The sequence below is a fragment of the Leopardus geoffroyi genome, chromosome B1 (genome assembly GCF_018350155.1).
Source record: "Leopardus geoffroyi isolate Oge1 chromosome B1, O.geoffroyi_Oge1_pat1.0, whole genome shotgun sequence".
Lineage (NCBI taxonomy): Eukaryota > Metazoa > Chordata > Mammalia > Carnivora > Felidae > Leopardus > Leopardus geoffroyi.
In genome coordinates, this window is record NC_059327.1 from 15,791,951 (window position 1) to 15,812,499 (window position 20,549).

General features: G+C 43.8%; 1 protein-coding gene across 3 annotated transcripts in view; it reads left to right on the top strand.

Annotated features, from left to right (window-relative positions):
- Positions 1-253: 253 nt before the first annotated feature.
- SNX25 (sorting nexin 25) overlaps positions 254-20,549 on the top strand; it is a 132,938-nt gene continuing 112,642 nt past the window's right edge. Inside the window, exon 1 of one of the 3 annotated variants that reach the window (XM_045453754.1) lies at positions 254-792. In XM_045453754.1, coding sequence (XP_045309710.1) covers positions 385-792 — 408 coding nt within the window. In that variant the 5' untranslated portion in view covers positions 254-384. Of the gene's footprint in view, positions 793-1,324; positions 1,433-20,549 lie in introns of those variants that run through there. The other 2 variants (XM_045453741.1, XM_045453746.1) reach the window with 2 other exon arrangements.

Below are 20,549 nucleotides of genomic sequence, written 5' to 3' on the forward strand. Positions count from 1 at the left end.
AGCGGGCCGCGATCGCTCTCCGCCCCCCGCCTGACGAGCACCTCCGGGCCGCTCCCGCCCCCGCTCCGCCTCTGGTTTCGCCAGCTTAAGTCACAACGCGGTCCGGCTACCTGGGCGCGCCCGGCCGGACGGCTGCGGGGCCGGCGCCGGGTGGCGGCGCTGAGGGGTCGCTGAGAGGAGCTCGGCGGCGTCTGTTGGAGCCGTTCCCTCGGTGGGCCGCCGGCGAGGGCATGAGCGCGGACTGCCTGTGCCTCCGGAGCGGCGGCGGCGGCGGCGGCGGGAGCGGCGAGGGGAGGGGGCGCCGCGCAGAGGCCACCGTCCAGGGCAGCGCCGGGGGACAGCAGGGCAGGAGATGTGCCTGTCCTTAGCGGTACAGGAAGCAGCATGCACCCCGATGCCACCGACAGCAGCGGCGCCGGCCTCAGCCTCGTGCCGGCAGCGGCCACCGGCGGCCGCCCAGCCCCGGGCGCCCCGGGCGAGCGGCGGCCGGACGCCCGGGAAGACGCGGCGGCGCCGGGGAGCCCTGGCGGCTGGAGCTGGCGAGTGTCAGTGGCGGTGGCCGCACTCGCCGCCGTGTGCCTCTCCTGCCTGGGGCCCGGTTGCTGGCAGGGGGCCGGAGGCGCGGGGCCGTGCACCGTCCTGCTCCGGCTCAGCCTGTACCTGGGCTGCGCCGCGGCCGCCTTCCTCTTGGGAACCCTGTTCTCCCTCGTCTGCCGGAGCCGGCGAGCCCCGCCGCCCGACTTCGTCGCCACCTGGAGACGGCTGGCCGCGGCCGCCCGCCGCGGGCCGGAGGTAAGTACCGGTCTCCCCGCTGCCTCGCGCGCTCGGGGCCTCGTCCGGGCCCTCCCCGCTTCCGGTGCCCGCCGCCCGCTCTCGGAGCCCCGGGTGGCGGCGGCGTGGCCGGTCCCCTCTGCCTGGCCTCCCGGAGAGAGACCCGGCTGGGGTTGGTCGGCCCGGCGGGTAGCTGCGAGCGTTCCCTCGGCCCGCGCCGGTGGGGGGGGGGGGGCGGACTCCGGGCTCCTCTGAGCTTGAGGGATGCTCGCCGAGATGCACGTTGTTAGGCAGTGTAGTTGCTCCACAGCCATCCTCAGGCACAACCTTGATAGCTGAATAATCCAAATCTTGAATGTTGCTCTGCAGTTGGCGAGGGGAGTCCCCCCCTGTACGCACGCGCTGCGCCCTGTGCGGATCATGGTGTTTGCTGCTTCTAACCGTTTTCTGGGAGAGGTAACTTTATGACCTTTCACCGGTGCGGAAACTTGCTCAGACAGGCTAGTCTGGCTTAGCTCGCCCTGCCGGGACCTCTCACCCGAGGCTGTGGACACTTCTTACCGCGGCATCCTGTCTTCCACCATGTTGAGAACGCAGCCCCAGCTAGTTTCTGTGATTTTGAAAGGGGATGTCAGCACTTCAGTCTGCAACAAAAGCAAAGGTATCCCAGGGAGGGGTGGGACAGCAGGGCGGTGGTTAGAAAATCTAGGAAATGAGAGTGTTTCAAATGAGCTCTTCTCTTCCTTAGTGCCAGACCGCTACTTGCTCAGCCTCCCAGCTTTCTTTCATACGTAACCCTTTAAATCAAATAATGAAACTTGATTCTGTTGTAGCTTGTTTTGTTCGGGGCACATTATGCCGAGCCTGAGATTTGTTTCTGCTAATAATGTATTAACACGGGTTTACTATGGGAATTATAACTTCTATGGGAATATAATTATGAGTTCTATTTCATAAGCCATAGGTTACAGGGTAGTGTCTCTCAATAATACGGTAAGGAAATAACAAACCCCACAAACCCATGATAGGTGAATTATACTGTTGTTCCAGGCAGTGGAGAAATAAAGTCCAGATTTATTTGAGGTGTGCCTCTCTAGGAGTTGGTTCTTGGTAGAGTAAGTCCTTTCAACCAAAAGTTGGGTATTAACTGCTGGGACATGTAGCTAGTGACAGTGGCATTGGTAGGCAGGGCTGGCTGCCCTGAAGGTTAGTACTTTGGGGACAGTTACACAGCCTGTACCACTGCCTGTGAGAAATACCCTCACCACGGCAGGAACAGATGTCCCTTCCCTTCCCAAGACTGCTGTATGGTTTAACACCCCTGCTGACCGGGAGTTGCCTGACTACAACAGGAGCAAGTGTCTTAAGATCTACAGAGAGCTGTTTAGATCGGCAAAGAGTAGCCTTGCCCCGCCTGAACAGTCTGGGTAGGACCACACAAACTGCTGGTATTTAAAGCCCATTACATCATACTTATTCATCCATATATTCATATGGAGAAGCACTCAGCACAACAGTTCTGCAGATAGCATCTTGACGTGGTTTCTCAAACTAGATCAAAACAACCTCAATTCAAAACAATATGGATTTGAAATCACAACAGATCAATACACAACATAATGTGGCACTAGCTGCTCGACTGAATGATACTGTCATGAAATTGAACTTGCCTAAGCACATTCGGGTAAGGGAAATGGCAGTGGTTCATAAGGATATTTGTTAGAGGGCTCATTATCCTCTGGGTTTTGTATTTGCTTATGATATGATCCACTTACTCTTGTAAAAATCATCACACTCTTCGCCAAAATTACCCTGTCCTGAGTCTGTCAGTTCGAAATGCAGCCCTGAGATAATGGCTGGAGGGTTGTAGGTAAGGAAGTCAGGCATCCTCACTCTGTAAATCCATCAGGAATTCAATATATTAAGGTATAGGAACTTCTGTTTCCCTGGTATTCTAAAAAAATTAGTAGTGTTTATTTCCTTTAAAAACCTTCATTTAACTATCCATTTTTTTCATATCTAATTTAGCAAGAGTTGGTAAGCAGGTGTGTTTTTTCTCATGATTTTTTCCCACAATGACAGAAAAATAAGGATCCAAAGATTTTACTAGTTGGCTTATTGATTTGTAAATGATGTTCCATTTCTTTTGAGTATTGTAAGAAATAATTTACTCCATATCTGTTTATCGAGTTTGGTTTTTTTGATGTTGTATTTATGGTTGAGAGAGCATGAGCATGGGAGGGTCAGAGAGAGAGAAGGGGACAGAGGATTTGAAGCGGGCTGTATGCTGACAGCAGTGAGCCCAACGCCCGGCTCCAGCTCACAGATCCTGAGGTCCTGACCTGAGCGGAAGTTGGAAGCTCAACCAACCCAGCCACCCAGGCTCCCCTACTGAGTGTTTTATATGAGCCAAGTATTATTCTGCAAGCTGGGGTTGAATCAATGAGACACACAAAAGCCCTACTCTCTGGAGATTATAGTCTTATGGGAGATCAGACAACAAAGGAGATATTTTTTGTTAGTGATAAATGCTTTTGAAACAAAAAATAAGAGTTAAGTGATTAAGAGTGCCTAGTAAGTGGGAGCAGGAAGTTTAGATGGTGAGGTCAGGGTCAAAATCCTGTAGTATTCTAGTCCTCTGAAGGCCTAGAAGCTGCATGTTGTGGGTTAGTTACCATCCTATTTCCTGGAAAATACATTTCCTCAAACCTCCCAACTCACTTATACTTCTGGGTAGATAAAACTGGGATTAGCATCCAGAAAGATGGTTTAGTAGAGGAATTAGAGAAAATAGTATTTTGTTATTTTTTTAATGTTTATTTTTGAGAGAGGTAGAGCACAGGCGGGGGAGGGGTGGGGAGCGAGGAGGAGACTCTGAAGCAGGCTCCAGGCTCTGAGCTGTCAGCACAGAGTTCAACGCAAGGCTTGAACTTGTGAACCGCGAGATCATGACCTGAGCCGAAGTTGGACGCTTAACTGAACCACCCAGCAGCCCAGAGAAAATAGTACTTTAAAGGTGACAGAACATGAAGCAGCATATGTAATCCTGAAGGTTTCAGGTACTAGAAGAAGTGAAATGTAATTTATGGAAAGTAGATGATTGGTCATTTTTTTTGAACTTGGATCCTTATGATAGTCTTTAACGAGAAAGTAAGTACATTAGAAACTTTACTTTCTAAGTCTGTATTATAATTGAAATGCAGATTTTTCACATAAAATTTTATTTTTTTTTAATAGTACTGGTGCTATTTACTCAAGCCTTTAGTTGTGCTGTATTTCTAATTTGTGTTTAGTTTTATTTTGTTTGTTTCAATGCTCTGTTCTTTATGAATGGAAGCATAAGCACGTGGTGTAGTGTGAAATATCTGTCAGTTCTGTGGGGGTAGCAGCTGGACCACACAGGTCATCTAACATATGTGGAGGGGGAGGCTGTTGAGTAGTAAACCAAATGGTGCCTCTAAGATACAGTGAGTACATTACTACAGAAATTTTGATTCAGCATGAAGGAAGGAATAGTCATTTGTTCTCACACATTTTAGATTCTTCTAAAATGCTGTCCTTCTAGCTGTCCGTCCTTCCTTCCCTCTTCTTCGTTTTCTTTTTGGTCTCCTATAGAGGGAAAAAAAATGCATACATCGTTCAAAGTAGGCAGCTAAAAAAGCCACACTGAAAGCGAAAAGTGGTTTTTGTGTCAGGGAGTGTCTAAAATGCTTCTGTGTGTCTCACAGTGTAGTTATTGGCTGTAAACTCCATGTGATTAGGACCCCTGATTGACACCTTTTGCTATACCTGTATCTAGCAGGAGCTCAGGGAGTGTTTGCAGACGATGATAAAATTGTCTGTTCTCACTACTTCATGCTTTTCCCCCTCCAGTTAATCCAGTAGTAGTAGTTGTTGGGCATCTGCTATGTGCAAGAATTTTTGTTTCATTTGGGTGGGAATTACTGCTGATTAAAGTAGTAACAATCATTTTCAACTCAGGTAGAAATAATATCCAGTGGTGTATTCAGGTCCTGAGGAAGCTTTTCTGTAAGGTCAAGAAGGTCTTGACAGTTGCTCTCTGGGCCCCACTTAGAAAAACGTGGACTTTGTGGCAGGCCAGCAAGCACACTGGAGCTGTGGTGCTGTGGGGTTGGCCTGCCCCGGGGGTAACTAACAGTGGTTAGCCCACCTTTGTTGAGCAGGCTGTCATAGTGTGGCGTTCCCAGTCCAAGGTTGTGTTTGGTCTTGCGCCAGGCAAGTTAACTTACCTGGACCAAGAGCCTCCAATTCACTGGTCACGGTTAACTTGACCTTAGCACCTCATCTAATAACCAAGGCAACGGAAAGAGAAATATGGCAGAAGCCAGTTAGTAGTTTAGAAAACTTAGTTTCATTACTGGACCAGCAATACAAAGCGCATCTTCATATAATGGAAAAAAGGAAAATTGTTTCTTACGTTTTGACAATAGGAAGATAAGAGAATAGCTTCTCTACCCATCAATTATTCACATATAGTATGGATTTTCTCTTTTGCACTTTAACTTGTTGGATGTTTCTTGATTTGTGTTCCATAAATTCAAAACTAAGCAATTAACGATGGTCAGAAGGCCGACACGAGAATATCCACAAAAGTGAAATGCTTAATAGCATGTGGGAAACCAAAGTCCACTACTATATGAAGAAAACATTAATGAAAGACTTCAAAGTTCAGGCAGATAGAAAAGTTCAAGTGGTTTATCAAATCTAACAAGCATTTACTGAGTACCTGTTAAATAGCCGCTATTACGATCTTGTTAGATCACTTTTTGCCTAGCTGCTCAGTGCCTGTGCCAGGCACATGGTAGGCTCTCAATAGATCAGTTTTGCCTGCGTAAATGGATTATTGTTTGAGACGATAGCAAATTTAAGTATTCTACTGACTGTTTTTTAAATTTTTTTCTTAAAAATATTTTTTTACATGTTATTTTTGAGAGAGAGAGAGAGAGAAAAGCACGAGGGGAGAGGGGCAGAGAGAGAGAGAGAGGAAGACACAGAATCTAAAGGTTCCAGGCCCTGAGCTGTCAACACAGAGCCCGAGGCCAGGCTCAAACTCACAAACTGTGAGATCATGACCTGAACCGAAGTCGGATGCTTAATGGACTGAGCCACCCAGGTGCCCCTACTCACATTTTTAGGTTTAAAGTTATAACCCCAGCATCCTGGAGAAGGGTCAGAACCTTGCAGTAAGCTCATTAAGAGCTTGGGAAATTGCTTTCTGGAAATGCAGGGCCATGTTTTTAGCGTTGGGGAGGATTCACAGATGAACAAGAATCTCCCTGTCCCTGCGCTCTCAGGCTGAGTAGATTGGATTGATAGAGAAGACTGGATGGGAGGGCAGATGTTTATAGAGACAGTAAAATATTCACACAGCAATCCATGGTGCCAGTTGGCTTGGGTAGGACTTTTAGAATTCCTAAATGAGTTCTTTTAGAAATACAAAAGTTCTTTGAGTAAAACAAACTTAATTTAGTTACTTGAGGGGAAAAAGGAAAAGAAACAGGAATTAGGGAGACTATATACAGCCTCTTTGTGACTTTCCTTTATTATGCTAATGTGGTAAAGTAATCCTCAATAATTTGATAATGGATAATGGCATAATATACTTACTTCAGAATATTTGTTTGCTAAAGTTTTAACTAGACAATTGAAGTCATGGTGGATAGTGGGAAAAATGTTTTTGAGGAAGATGGCTTTTTGAGAACCCCTTAAATCACAGGATCCTCCCTGTCTGGTATAAAGGTTGTTTTCCTTTAAATTCACACTATTCATAATTTTTAAATTTTTTATGCAGATGATAACATTCACGTTTTTAAAAAAAAAAAACGTGTAAAAGGGTATACAGTGAAATTTTCCCTACAGACAATATTAATAGTTGTTTATTCTTCCCTATATATATTATGCATATACAAGAAAACACATATATTCAAAGAGAGAAGTTTTGGACACCTATAATCTCTTGATACAAAAACAATGATAACACATATAGGAGAATTATTTTTTAGATCTTCATTGTGAAGGCATTTTTTCTTAAGGTTAGGAAAAAAGTTATATAGGAATGATAACTTCTAAGTAGGAAGATACATGATTAAACCTAGAACATAATAGTGCTCATCAAACACAGGACATGTATGCTAAGAAGTGAAGAAAGTGTTTATTTGAATTTACCAGACTGTCTAAAGGAAACAATTTTTATTTTCATAATTTATGAAAAAGTAAATTTACAAAAAGTAAACAAAGCAAACTCTTGACAGAGTACATGTACCGTTTAGGATTTGAGTTGCCCCTGAGTATACGAGATGAATCACAGGAGCTAGGATTGCAAAGATACTTTGGGCCACGTTGTAGAAGTCTTCAATCGAGAGCAAAACTGGATTTTAGTCTGTGGGCATGGCAGCTATTGGCATTTCCTGAGACAGGAGTGATAGCCTCAGAGCTGGGCTTTACAAATGTTAAATGGAAAGTGATTAGGATAAACTCAGGAGGAGAAAATACCATGTTAAATGCAGTGGTAAAAAGTGAGAATTAATGAGGCTGTGTGAATGGAGATAAAAGGCAATAAATTTGAGCTTTTTATTTGATGTAAAATATCATTAGTTATCATTACAGATAGGTTTAAGAATCTTTTCAGGAGTGTCCTAACATTCTCTGTAAACAGTAAATTTCGGGGCACCTGGGTGACCCAGTCACTTGGGCATCTGTTGATTTCAGCCCAGGTCATGAGCTCAGAGTCGTGGGATTGAGCCCCACATTTGGCTCTGCCCTGAGCATGAAGCCTGCTTGAGATTCTCTCTCCCTCTCTCCCTCTCTCCCTCTCTCCCTCTCTCCCTCTCTCCCTCTCTCCCTCTCTCCCTCTCTCCCTCTCTCCCTCTCTCCCCCTCTCCCCCTCTCCCCCTCTCCCCCTCTCTCCCTCTCTCCCTCTCTCCCTCTCCCCCTCTCTCCCCCACACACACTTCCCCTTCTCCTCTCCCCCACTAACACATGCCCCCGCCCCCCCCCCCCCCCCCCCCCCAATAAACAAACAAAATAGTAAATTCAGCCCCCAAACAAAGGGTTGTCTTGTTCACAAAATGAACACAGTTTCCAAGCTTGAATGTTCTCCTTGGAGCCTAAAGTCTGGTCATTTCCTGGGAGGTTGATTTCTCACTGTCTTCTATCTCAAGCTGCTTTTGTTTTGGGAGCATGCTGTGATGTCACCTTCATGATTGAATGTTGCCTTCTTGAAAATCTCTTATGTTTCATTTCCCAACCTTATAGTTTCGGGGGTAGGGAGTACCCCCAGATTCCTGAAAATGTGAGTTCTTGTAGTCAGAATCATGCACATAATTGTACTAAAAAGGTGACTCAGCAGGTTTAGTACTAAAGGCTCAGGCTTAGAAAATGAACATTGTCTGTAGAAGGCTTTAAATATTAAAATAATAGCGTACAGACTTGTGTAAAACAAAAAAGTTGCACCTTTGCTTTTGGGAAAAAAAAATTGCAAACTTGGAACTTATTTTTTTTACCCTTCCCTCTTAGGTCACTTTCTAAACTAGGGTTGGGGGTGTGGGTGGGAATGATAGGTGTGATCGGCAGCCCTTCTCAAGGGCTCTTCCTGGGTACCCTGAGCCCAGGCCCAGTTACTCATTTCCATATCCTGTGTCAGCCCTGGGCTGTGTGCTTGTATAGTTTCTCCAAACACAGTGGAGCTTTCCAGAAAGCCCAGGGAACCGATTTGGTTGTATTTTGGTGGGTTTCTCAGCTCAGATTCTGCTTTGGGAGAATGCAGTTGGGAGTGTGAGGTGTGCCTGCTGTGTCCCTGGGCCTGACCTGTTCTGTGCGGTTACTACGGTCACTGACCAGTCCTGGTACATTTGTCAGCCAGCCTGGGGTTTCCGCATCTGAATAGCTGAGAGCTGGATGTGAAGAAAAACGAATATGGTAACTCCAGATAAAATGCCTCTGGGGCCAAAGAGGAAAAGGAATGAATTGTCCATGTTTAGGATAAGAAACATGAACTTGTTTAGGCCACTGGGATCTATTTAGTAAGCTTTCAGTTGTAGTGTAGAATACTGCTCTTGGAAAATTAGGTAAGTTTTTGCAAATACTTCTTTCTTTCTTTTTTTTTTTTAATACATTTTTTAAAATTTTATTTGAGAGAGACAGAGACAGTGCAAGTGGGGAGGAGGCAGAGAGAGAGGGAGACAGAATCCCAAGCAGGTTTTGTGCTGCCAGCACAGAGCCCAATGCGGAGCTTGAACCCATGAAACCGAGAGATCATGACCTGAGCCAAAGCCAAGAGTCAGACACTTAACTGACTGAGCCACCCAGGCACCCCTACAAATACTTATTTCTAAAGTAACCTGAATTTCTGTAGTTCTCAACCACCTGTGTGTATGTATGAGTGACTTTACATTAATGGTAGTAACTAAAATTTTACAGGTGTTTGCTTCTGTCTGCTCATGCAGAACCTTGGTCTGCAGTGCCCCTAGCTGCCCCTCCCCAGACTTCTGAGAGTCCATAGGCAGTGTCTTCTGTATTTGTGAATAAGCTCATTTATATTCCTTCATTTCTGGTGCCTGCAAAGCATTGGGGAGAGGCTTCTCTGCCATCACCACTGTCAGTCTGTGAAAAAGCACATTTCTTTTTGGGCAACTAGGGTTTCAATCCCCCAAAGCTGGATATCCAGGTGTGCTTCCCTCTGAGCCAAAGCCCCATTATGTACTTCATAGCAGCTGAAGTGTTGCCCTGTTTCTCTAGGGTATGCATCTCAAAAGACAGCCCCTTCCCTTTTGTCCACCTGGCCAGGAGCAGCCCTGGGAAGCCAGAGCTTTCTTTCCTAGCATCAAAGCTTTCTGTCTGTAGCCTTGAGCCCATATCTACAAGCCACCTCCCAGAAGGTCTCATTACCCTGTGCAAGTTAGTTCTTAAAATATCTACCTGAGGGCTGCATGCAGGCTTTACCAACTTGTTACACATGGAATTAACATCTTTAAGTGTTCCAGAAATTTCAGTGTGTTTTTTCTGAGACAGTTAATCTCTTTTTCCTTCTGATTTTCTTTTTTCCTGTTTCATTAAACCTTTCTGAGATGATCATCTCTAGATAAATTCAGGAAGTTGCTTTGCTTTCCTGATTTGAATTATGGTTGTTCTTGAGTTTTCTTTTTTTATCTCACTCTTAGGCAGTCTCATCCTTGAGCCCCCGTAAAAACCATCCCTACACTCAGGATTAGAGATTTATTCCTCTATTTTTTTGGGCCTCAGACTCATTTATTCAACTGCTTGACTTGACATTTCTATTTGGCATTTGTCGTGGTGCCTGAAACTCAGCTAGTCCAAGTGTCCCCATCCCTCTTCCATTGTCCTTTATGTCCATGACTGGCACCTCCAAAAGTCAGGTCCCATGGCCAGAAGGCTTTTTTTTTTTTTTTTTTTAAATTTTTTTTTTCAACGTTTATTTATTTTTGGGACAGAGAGAGACAGAGCATGAACGGGGGAGGGGCAGAGAGAGAGGGAGACACAGAATCGGAAACGGGCTCCAGGCTCCGAGCCATCAGCCCAGAGCCTGACGCGGGGCTCGAACTCACGGACCGCGAGATCGTGACCTGGCTGAAGTCGGACGCTTAACCGACTGCGCCACCCAGGCGCCCCTATGGCCAGAAGGCTTTGAGTTGCCTGGACATCTCCTTCTCCTCACTGTGCATATGCTGTCTATCATCAGGTCCTGCCTTCTTACCTCTTGAGTGTCTTGCACCCATCCCCTTCTTTCCATCTCTTCTGCTTTGTCCCAGTTGCCATCATGTCTCACCTAGATGGCTGCAGTAGCCTCTCAACTCCGCTCTCTGTCTCCTTGTTGGCATTTTATTTATATTGTTTATTTTTTAAATTTTTAAAATCTTTATTTTTGAGAGAGAGAGAGAGAGAGAGCGAGCGCACACGCATGAGCAGGTGAGGGGAACAGAGAGAGGGAGGCACAGAACCTGAAGCAGGCTCCAGGCTCTGAGCTGTCGGCACAGAGCCTGACATGGGGCTCGAACTCACAGAGCGCGAGATCATGACCTGAGCTGAAGTCAGATGCTTAACCGATTGAGCCACTCAGGCGCCCTGACCTTGTTGCCATTTTAAAAATGCGAACCTAATTCAATCCATCTTCAGCAACAGGTTTAATTAAAATCCGCTAGTGGCTTCCTGTTCTTCCCAGCTCTTCAGCCTCCTCTGTCTTCACTACCTTCATCCTCATACTCCATCCTTAAAGGGCCATGCTCCCTCCATCACTGGCGACTTTGTACATTGCCTCCTTTGCGTGGAGCAGCCCACTCCCCCCTTACTTAGTGAACTGCTTCCCCAGACCTCAGTCATCACTTGTGCAGGGAGGGTCTCCCTCTCTGCTGTGTGGATTCTCCTGGCACCACATACCTTTTCCTTACTGTACCTACCAACGGCTGTAATTTTATATTCCCTTGGATGATTCCTTGTCTGTCTTGATCTCCACAAAGGCAGAAACTCCCCTGTATCTTTAAGAGCATGATTTAGTAGGTGAGCAATAAATCTTTCTTGACCAAATAAATAACTGGGCATTAATAGAGCATTGACAATAAGATAATGGTTCTGGAGCCACTCTTCTGAATTTGAATCATGGCTCTGCCCTAATAACTCTGAGTATGGGCAACCTGCTTAAGATTTCTAGACCTCATGCCTGGGTGGCTCAGTTGGCTAAGTGTCCGATTTCGGCTCAGGTCATGATCTCACAGTTTGTGGTCTCGAGCCCCACATTATGTTCTGTGCTGACTGCTCAAAGACTGGAGCCTTCTTTGGATCCTATGTCTCCCTCTCTCACTGCCCCTCCCCTACTTGTGCTCTGTCTCTGTCTCTCTCAAAAGTAAATAATAAACATTAACATATTTTTTAAAAAAACATTTCTAGAGTTCAGTCTCCTTATATGAAAAATGGAGATAATAAATACTTTTCAAGGGTTATTTGGAACAATGTTATAGTATTTGAAAATACAAATTCTAATATTTGTAAAAGTGTTTTGAATATAGGAGGTGTTAAATAGTAGATTTTGCACTATCACTTTTAAAAAAAACCTTTTTATTGTAAAATAACAAATGCAGATTCAGAAAATCACAGAAAATAAATGTATAGTTGGATGAATGATCATAAAGAGAACACCCTTGGAACTTCCAGAAACTCCAGAAGCCCCTCTGTATTTCCACCCAATGTCAGCCCCTCCTCTTCCACTTAAGTAACTCTTGACTTTATAGTATTCACTTCCTTGCATGTTGTTATGGTGTTATCACTCAAATGTGCATCAGTGGACATGATAGGTTTTTTTCCCCCATTAAAAAAAAATTAGTTTCTCCTCTATCCTTTTCCTTATGCGATATCCTTATTCTCTTATCCTCTGTCCTTTCTTTGCAATTTATTTGTGAAGAACCTGGAGCATTTGTCCTGTGGAGTATCCTGTGGTCTGGATTTTGCTGATTACACGTGAATGATGCAGTTCAACATGTCCTCTCCTTTGTATGTCCCGCAAATTGGCAGCTGGATCCAGAGGTGTGATCAAACTTGTGTTCGATCCATTTGACAGACTATAGGTGGTGGTGTGATCTTTCATTGGGAGACACAAAACATCGTACTGACTTTTGGTTATATTAGTAGCTGCTGATGCTTGATAGCTAGATCCACTAATTTGTTGGGGGTGACAAAATGGTAATGTTCAAATTCTGTCATTTACTTTTCATTTATTGCTTTGAATACTTTTTTTTAATTAAAAAATTTTTTTCTAAGTTTATTTAGTTACTTAGAGGGAGAGAGAGAGAGAAAGAACAAGTCGGGGAGGGGCAGAGAGAGAGAGAGGGAGAGAGAATCCCAAACAGGCTCTGCACCGTCAGCACAGTGCAAAGCCTGATGTGGGGCTTGGACTCAAGAATGGTGAGATGAGAACCGAAGCCGAAGTCAGACATTTAACCAACTGAGCCATGCTGGCACCCCTGAATACTTTTTTAAAAGAGACCTGTTTCCGTCATCTATTTGGTTACACAGTGGTATACAGTTCATATAGAAAAGCAGAGCAAATGCTAGATTTTCCCCCATTATTAGTTTCTAAAATGATGAGTTGGTTCCCCAACATCCTTTGAAGGTAATCAATTAGTTATGTGTTTTGAAAAAAGAATTTACTACGAACTTGCAGATGAGAACATAATAGACAGGTTTTGATCAGTTGTAATGATCTTTTTTGAAGCTTCTATAATCCCATCTTTGGCCCATGGGAGCCTTTGGAAGTTGGCTCCAGAGACCTTTCTATATGACCCTACCTTTTGATATGACCCTGATTAGTTTTTAGAGTTTTCTTGCTGTCTGACATAACCGGATATTTCAGGTTCATCTTGAGCAGTTTCTTCTCACACCTGGACTTAGCCATTTCTCCAAAAAGAGCCCTGATTTCTTTTAGTGGGAAATGGTATTTCAAGAACTCATTCTGCCTCAGCTCTGAGTAGCACAGCCAAGACCCGGACCCAGCTGTTGGGACTTCATTTGCTTTATTTGTAGGGTGACCAGCCGACCTGATTTGCTTCCAACTGTCTTGGTTTTAGTACCAAAAGTTCTGTGCCCCAGGGGAAAAAAATAAAACTCATTCTAGGTGTTAAGGAGGCTTGGTTTGGTCATTGTTTCTTGGCTTTCTCTATGGAGAGATCTGGAAAAGTGTGTTTTGCAGAGAATTCTCTCAGGTGTTAGCTTTATTTATTTCATAGGTCTCCTTAAAGGCAAGTAACACTTTGAACAGTGCTTTGTAATCATCTTTGCCACTTGCTTATCGTAGCCTATCTTGGCATTGTTAACGGGTTCAGGGAAATAGGTTGTATGGTCTCCATTTAATTCATTGCATTCCAGTCCATGGTTGTGTATACAGTGGACACATACGAATATCAGAGTAAATGCCTTAGTAATTGCTGTAGCTAAACTTAATATTTATTGTACATACTGTATGCAGCTGGATGTATTACCTAATTTAAGTTTTAAACCTACCATGTGAGTTAGGACTGTTCATCTCATTTTACAGATGGGAAAACTTAGATTTAGAGCAGCTGAATACTGTATCCAGTCCACATAGCAAGTGGAGGAACTAAGAATTAAACCCAGGTCTCTCTTACCCTGGAGTCCATACACTTAACCACTTTATTACCCTTTTAATTATTAAAGATCAATCTCACCTGATTGAGGTTTAAAAAAATTTGAAATTCTTTGGGATGGTTCTAGGATTTGTTTAGGAATTGATGTCACTTTAGAAGTCTCAGGATGAACTAGAATCATGTCCCAACTACCCCTTCTATGCTCATGATGATCATTTCTAATTGAGTAAGGCTGTTTTTGTTTTCCTGCTGAATCTGGATGAGGCCTCAGAATCCTTTTCAATATAGTATTCCAGGCAATTAGTAAATATTTACTAGAATTGGCACATAATGTGAAACCCATCTGCCATTCTGAGTGAGAACCTCCGAGAAGGGCAGTGATCCCTCTGGATTCCCGTAGCACATTTCTGTCCCTGTATTACTGTCATCATTGTGCTGTATCATAAGTCAGTCACACACTCTTCTCATCTGTTCTGGTAAAAACTAGTTTTCTAAACTATGATCCATAAATGCTTAATTCTTGGAGATACTTTTAGGTACACTTCAAAAACTAGAGGCAGGATGAGAGGCTTGTTTCATCACATAAATTTAAAAAACTAAGTTTTTGAAACTTTCTATTTTAACGTTGAGAAATCCTATAATAAAGGTATCTGTTAAACTGTTTTTAACCCTGTGTTTTTGGAGTGCCTAGTGGCTCAGTGGGTTAAGCGCCCACTCTTGATTTCGGCTCAGGTCATCATCTCACAGTTGGTGAGATTGAGCCCCGTGTTGGGCTCTGCCCTCAGAGCATGGAGCTTGCTTGGGATTCTCTCTCTCCCTCTCTCTGCCCCTCCCCTTCCTGCCCCCCTTCCCTACACGGTCTCTTTCTCTCTTTGAAAATAAATAAACATGAAAAAAACTTAGACCCCCTGTATTTTCTACATGTGACCAATCCCTATCCCCCCCCCTTTTTTTTATTAAACAATAAAGACATCTATTGAGAAATAATACACAATCTAAAGGTCTAGAGGTAGGACAGGCCCCTTGTGGGGAATGTCAAGCCTCCATCACCATTGCTTGTATTTCTTCTGCCCTCTCCTGAGGTGGATTAACTCTTAGACTAGTGGCCAGATGATGGTAGCAGCCTCAGGTACCACAGCCACACCAGGTGATATCCAGAGGAAGAAAGTCCCTTTTGAGAACAAGGAAAAGGTTACTACAAATGCCTCTGGCAGTCTTCTCACATCTTACTGGCTAGGTTTGGGCAAGGGGACAGGGTTTCTGTGATTGACCTGGGTCAACCTTTAGAAAGGAAAGAAATTAGAGTCAAAACAATAAGTACTTACTAGTTTTCATGAGTAGGGCTAACCTGTCTTTTTAGCCTGTCTTCCACACTTCTGCTCATTCTTAAATCTACCTTCTGGGGCACCTGGGTGGCTCAGTCAGTTAAGCTTGATTTTGGCTCAGGTCATGATCTTCTGGTTTGTGAGATCGAGCCCCTTGTCAGGCTCTGTGCTGACCGTGCAGAGCCTGCTTTGGATCCTTTCTCCCCTCTCTCTACCCCTCTCCCCCTCATTCTATCTCTCTCTCTCTCTAAATAAATAAATAAATATCAAAAAATATATATACCTTCTGTTCCTGAATTTACCCTCGTGTGGTGTATGAGCGAGTAACCACATGCCTCTGAGAAGGCCACAGCCCCCGTTTCTGCCCTTTCACTTCTGCTTGTTAAAGGCCCATTTCAACTGTCCTTCCGTCCTTTACCAAAAAGTCAGCTTTACCTGCTTTTTGATTCACCAGTAAATGTTTATTGTGGCGAGGAGAGGGAAAAGTCTGGGTTAATTCCAGGGTCTGGCATGGGAGGATGAATGATTTCAGGAACCATTAGTGCAGGTTTGGAACACTGGTGGGTAGTGGGTTTTTGCCGTGTAGATTTTGAGAGGCCTGTGGATATGTTCAGCCTGCAGTTAGGTGTGCAGGTCTGCAATCTGAGGGGGAGGGCAGGATGAAAGGAGTAGATTTGTTGGCGGTCCGGATACAACAAGGTAGTCAAAACTACAGGGTTGATGAGACTGCCCAGGACAGCCTATAATGGTTGAAACCAGGGAGCCAAAGGTAGGCTGAGGAGGAGCCTCAGGTGTGAGGGCAAACAATGCCGAGACCGTGCGTAGGAGAGAAGAGGCAAGAGAGAAGCAGGGAATAAGTGGCAAGTAGCGTCAGGTGTAGCGGAGAGGTCCAGAAGGAGGACCGAGAAGTGTCCACTGGGTCTGACAACTGGGAGGGTCTTTGGAGACTTGTGACAGTGGTGGTTGGGGAGGCAAAGATGGATGTGGGGGCAGAAATGATATCCTTGTGGGTGAAGAGCGAGGAGGAGGTGAGGAAGGAGAGACAGTATGTGGATAGTGCTCTCTAGAAGCTTGACCGAGGAGGAAAGAAGAGAAGGGAGCATGGATAGGATTGTGTGTGTGTTGGGGGTGGGGGGGGGCTTTTTGTTGAGGGGAGAGATGTAAACACATTTCCGAGTTAAAGGGGAATCTTGAAAAGGAGACCGGAAGGGCCTGAAAGTCTCAGCTCGAGAATGATTGATAGGGTGGTGTCTAGGCACACAGGACCAGAGCACGGGTGGAGGGTTTGGGCTTGTGACTAGTGGGAAAGACATACAAAGGGGAGGGTATAGAGAGAACCTCTTAGGAGGTTGGCAGGGAATTCAGATGTTTCAAGCTGGCCCCTACTTTCTCGGTAAGTAGGAAGTAAAGTTAATTGCTGACGGTTCAGAGAATGACCCGTGCAGAGGGTAATTTGAAGATAGGTGGCAAAAAGTTTGGGGGAAAAATAACTATTGGAGAAAATACCAGCAAAGTCATTTATTGAGCCCTTACTATTGTACTATAGTAAGTATATTCTCATTTAGTCCTCACAGGGACCCCATGAGATAGTTACTCTTAGCCCCATTTTGTGGACCAGGAAACAGTTTTAAAGAGGTTAAGTGACTTGCTAAAGGTGTCAGGTTATGAACCAGGGATCCAGGCTTTTTCTGATGCTGGAACCAGCCTCTCAGTCTTTATGCTCTATGGCCACACAGCAGGGAGGAAGCCTAGCAAGGATAAGTGGGCAGATTGTTTTATTTATTTAGTTTAGTTTAGTTTTTTAAGATATGAGCACAGGAGTTGCAATTTTATTTTTTTTATTAAAATTTTTTTAAAGTTTGTTTATATATTTTGAGAAATAGACACACACACACACACACACACACACACACACATACACACAGACACACAAAGCACAAGTTGGGGAGGGGCAGAGAGAGAGGGGGAGAGAGAATCCTAAGCGGGCTCTGCACTGCCAGCCCAGAGCTCGACTCGGGCTCTATGAGATCCTGACCCAAGCTGAAAGCATGACATGACACTTAACTAACTGAGCCACCTGGGGGGGGGGGGGCGGGGAGGGGGCCTGGGTGGATTGTTTTAGAGTTAAGTGCAGTTTGTGGGTTGGAGGCCAGGAGAATGTGGTGACACCCATTGGCATGGTTGTGATACGTTTGCAGGAGGAGCACTCAGCTCCTGCAGTGGAGCCAAGAAAGAGCCAGGCCGTGGGACAGACCAGGGTACAGGAATCCTGATGGGAGCTGCTCAGGGGTCAGCTGAACCAAGGAAGGAACCGAGGCCAGGAGGGAGCTTAGAGGAAGGGGACGGGTAGAAGAGATTGTAAGTCTACTAAGAAAGACCTTGAGGTGGCCACGAGAAAGGGGGAGAAGAGAGGAGGGTCCTGGAGCTGAGGAGCCAAGGGACCGTGTTGTAGATGTGATGTGCCCTGATGTTCCACTTCTTATTTCTTTTGTGACTGAAGGAGTTGCGTCCAGAAGCTCTCTGATAAAATGATGTCTGAGAAGAAAGCTTGCATTGTACATTATGAAATCAGGCAGTGGGAGAGACTAAGGGTGTGTAGAGTGGGGGTGCTGTCTCTTGACTGGCCCAAGGTCAGCTCTGGCAATTCCAGTGTCCCTTATGGCATTTGCTTGGAACTGTACTCAGGTGATTTTTACCGATTAAAGGCAATAGCAGTTAGATAATAACGTGGTTGTTTTTCTTTAGAGGAGTTTCATTCAGTGCCTGTACTCAGTGTAGGCCGTTCTAGGACTACAAATACTTTTTGATTCAAGCACTACATTTAAAACTACCTCTTGGGGAGCCTGGGGGGCTCAGCTGGTTAAGCTTCTGACTTTGGCTCAGGTCAAGATCTCACAGTTTGTGAGTTCGAGCCCCGCAGTGGGGGCTGATAGCTCAGACCCTGGAGCCTGCTTTGGATTCTGTGTCTCCCTCTCTCTCTGCCCACCCAGGCGCCCCAGAAGTTTTGTTCTTTGAATTTTAACATGAATTTTTGATGGAAACGGTAGGAATAATTTTTATGATCTACATCTATGCTGGGACAGGTAACTTTTTACCCATTAGTTAGAAGGGACGTAAAGTCAACTTCTTTGAATAGTTTCCATTGAATTCATTTTGATTTTATCCAACCAGTGTTTTTATGGCAATAATTCATCTCCCACATTTCAATATCTTGTATATCTGTGTGTTGCCTGGGCCACTGTACATGGAGCTCAGCTTTTTGCTTCAAGGGAACTATGGAAATAGAGATACTACTGAATTAGATTACCAATATAATATTTTTCTAACTTGGTAGGTACTAAATATCTAATCACCAGTTTTTATTTAAAAGTTAGCCAACAAATTAATAATAGTATTATGGTATTTCAGAACAGCAATGGAATATTAAAAAAAAAGTGATTGCTTTTGTTACTAAAGGACTCTGTGAAAAAAGGAATTCTATGTGACTCCTCTCTATTTGTTGAGTTACATGAAAGCCTTGAAGCAGAGGTAACCACTCTTGCTCCCTTATCATTTGTGTTGAGTGGTTTCAGTGAGAACTCTGATGAAATGAGAATAATTCTTGTAATATACCTCAAATATGTATTAACTTAAATTCTTATGAAATGATCTCATGGGTTGATTGTATACTGAGTAACTTTTCTTCCATGACCTGGGCTGAAGATCAGAATGTAGAGAAGATACCAGAATAAGGAAGAATATTAGAATTCCAAAGCACAACCTTCCTCAGTGGTATAGCTAGCCTAACTTAATCTCTTTAAAACTGTTTCCTGATCCATAAAACAGGGATAACACTAATTATCTCATGGGGTCACTGAGGATTAAATGACAATGTACTTAGCATACAGCCCAGTACAACATTAAGGACTCAATAAATGTTTTTGCTGTTATTATCTCTAGGAGTTCTTTTTCTAAACCTTTTGCCACCTCTTTTACTTGAAGATAAGCTTCCGTCAAAAATAGATTAAGGCCCTTGAGCACAGAGAATATAATTTATTTACCTTTGTCTCTGTGGTACCCAACTAAGTGGCAGACACACAGAGTCCTCAGTAAATGTTAGATGATTGAATGAATGGATGGAAATGTGATTCCTATCATGGAAGCCTGTGATTTCCCTCGTGAACTCAAAATTACAATGGAAGTCAGCAACAAAATGGTTATAGAATTTTTATTACATGAACCTTTTCAGGAATGCACAAAGCTAATGTCAGTTTTCAATTACCCTTCCTGAGACAATTTGCTTTTCCTCATTCTCCTCCTTCTAGCCCTGGTATCTGTTCTGCACTTAACAGTTTAGGCAAACTGCTGTCTGCCTGTGTACTTTCAAGTGCATGTTATTCAGTTTCCAAACCTGTGTCTGATTTGAGATATACTTAAATTTCTCTTAAAATCAAGTGAAGTGTGTTTTCTAAGGATCTTCAGATTTGAGTCCTTGACGTTAGAAGTGAAACACATCTCCCTTCCCGTTAGTCTAATTCTTCCAACTGAGTGGAAAAACAATCCTAAATACATTAACCTACCTGAAAATCTATCTCTGTTGATCAATTAGTAAAGAACTATTCATTTTTCTCCTGGAAAGTAGTTTATTAACCAAGAAATCTGCTTGTGACAGTAAGACCTGAAACCATGAAAGTCATAATACTAATCACATGTAATAGAACTACAATCATTTTTTGCGAAGGAAATTATCATTATAAAAAAATTTAGACTATGACTCTTGGAACTAATAAGAACCTATATTTGTAAACTGCTTTGTAATTTTAAAGCACTTTTACTGCATTATCCTTCTTGAGATGCAGAATCATCCTTTAATATAAATAGAGCAAAAATTATTTAAATTGAATTGAATCTCAAAGAGGTGAATATGTTTACTATAACTCAGCAAGAAAATGGCAAAGAACCAACTACAGCCTACATTTTCTGGGTCTTAATGTAGTGTTTTTGCCATTATAATGTAATGTCATATGCTTTTCCCATAGTAATAATAGGGGGATTGTGCTCCAGCATAAAGCACATTTGAATTTCATATTTGTTCAGAGAAAGGGTCTGATTTCATACTCTTTCATGGGATCTAGTCTCAGATCTATCCCAGCTGAAGAATATCTTTCATTATAGAAATATAAACAGAACCTTAATTCCTATATTTGATGCATACAGGCAGGGTTGGCCTTTAGCCTGAACACAACCATACTTTGATAAACGGTGTAATAAGCTACGGGAGCTACTGATGATCTAATCTACCATTCATCTCTTGCCAAGTTCATTTTAGGTAGAATCACGATAG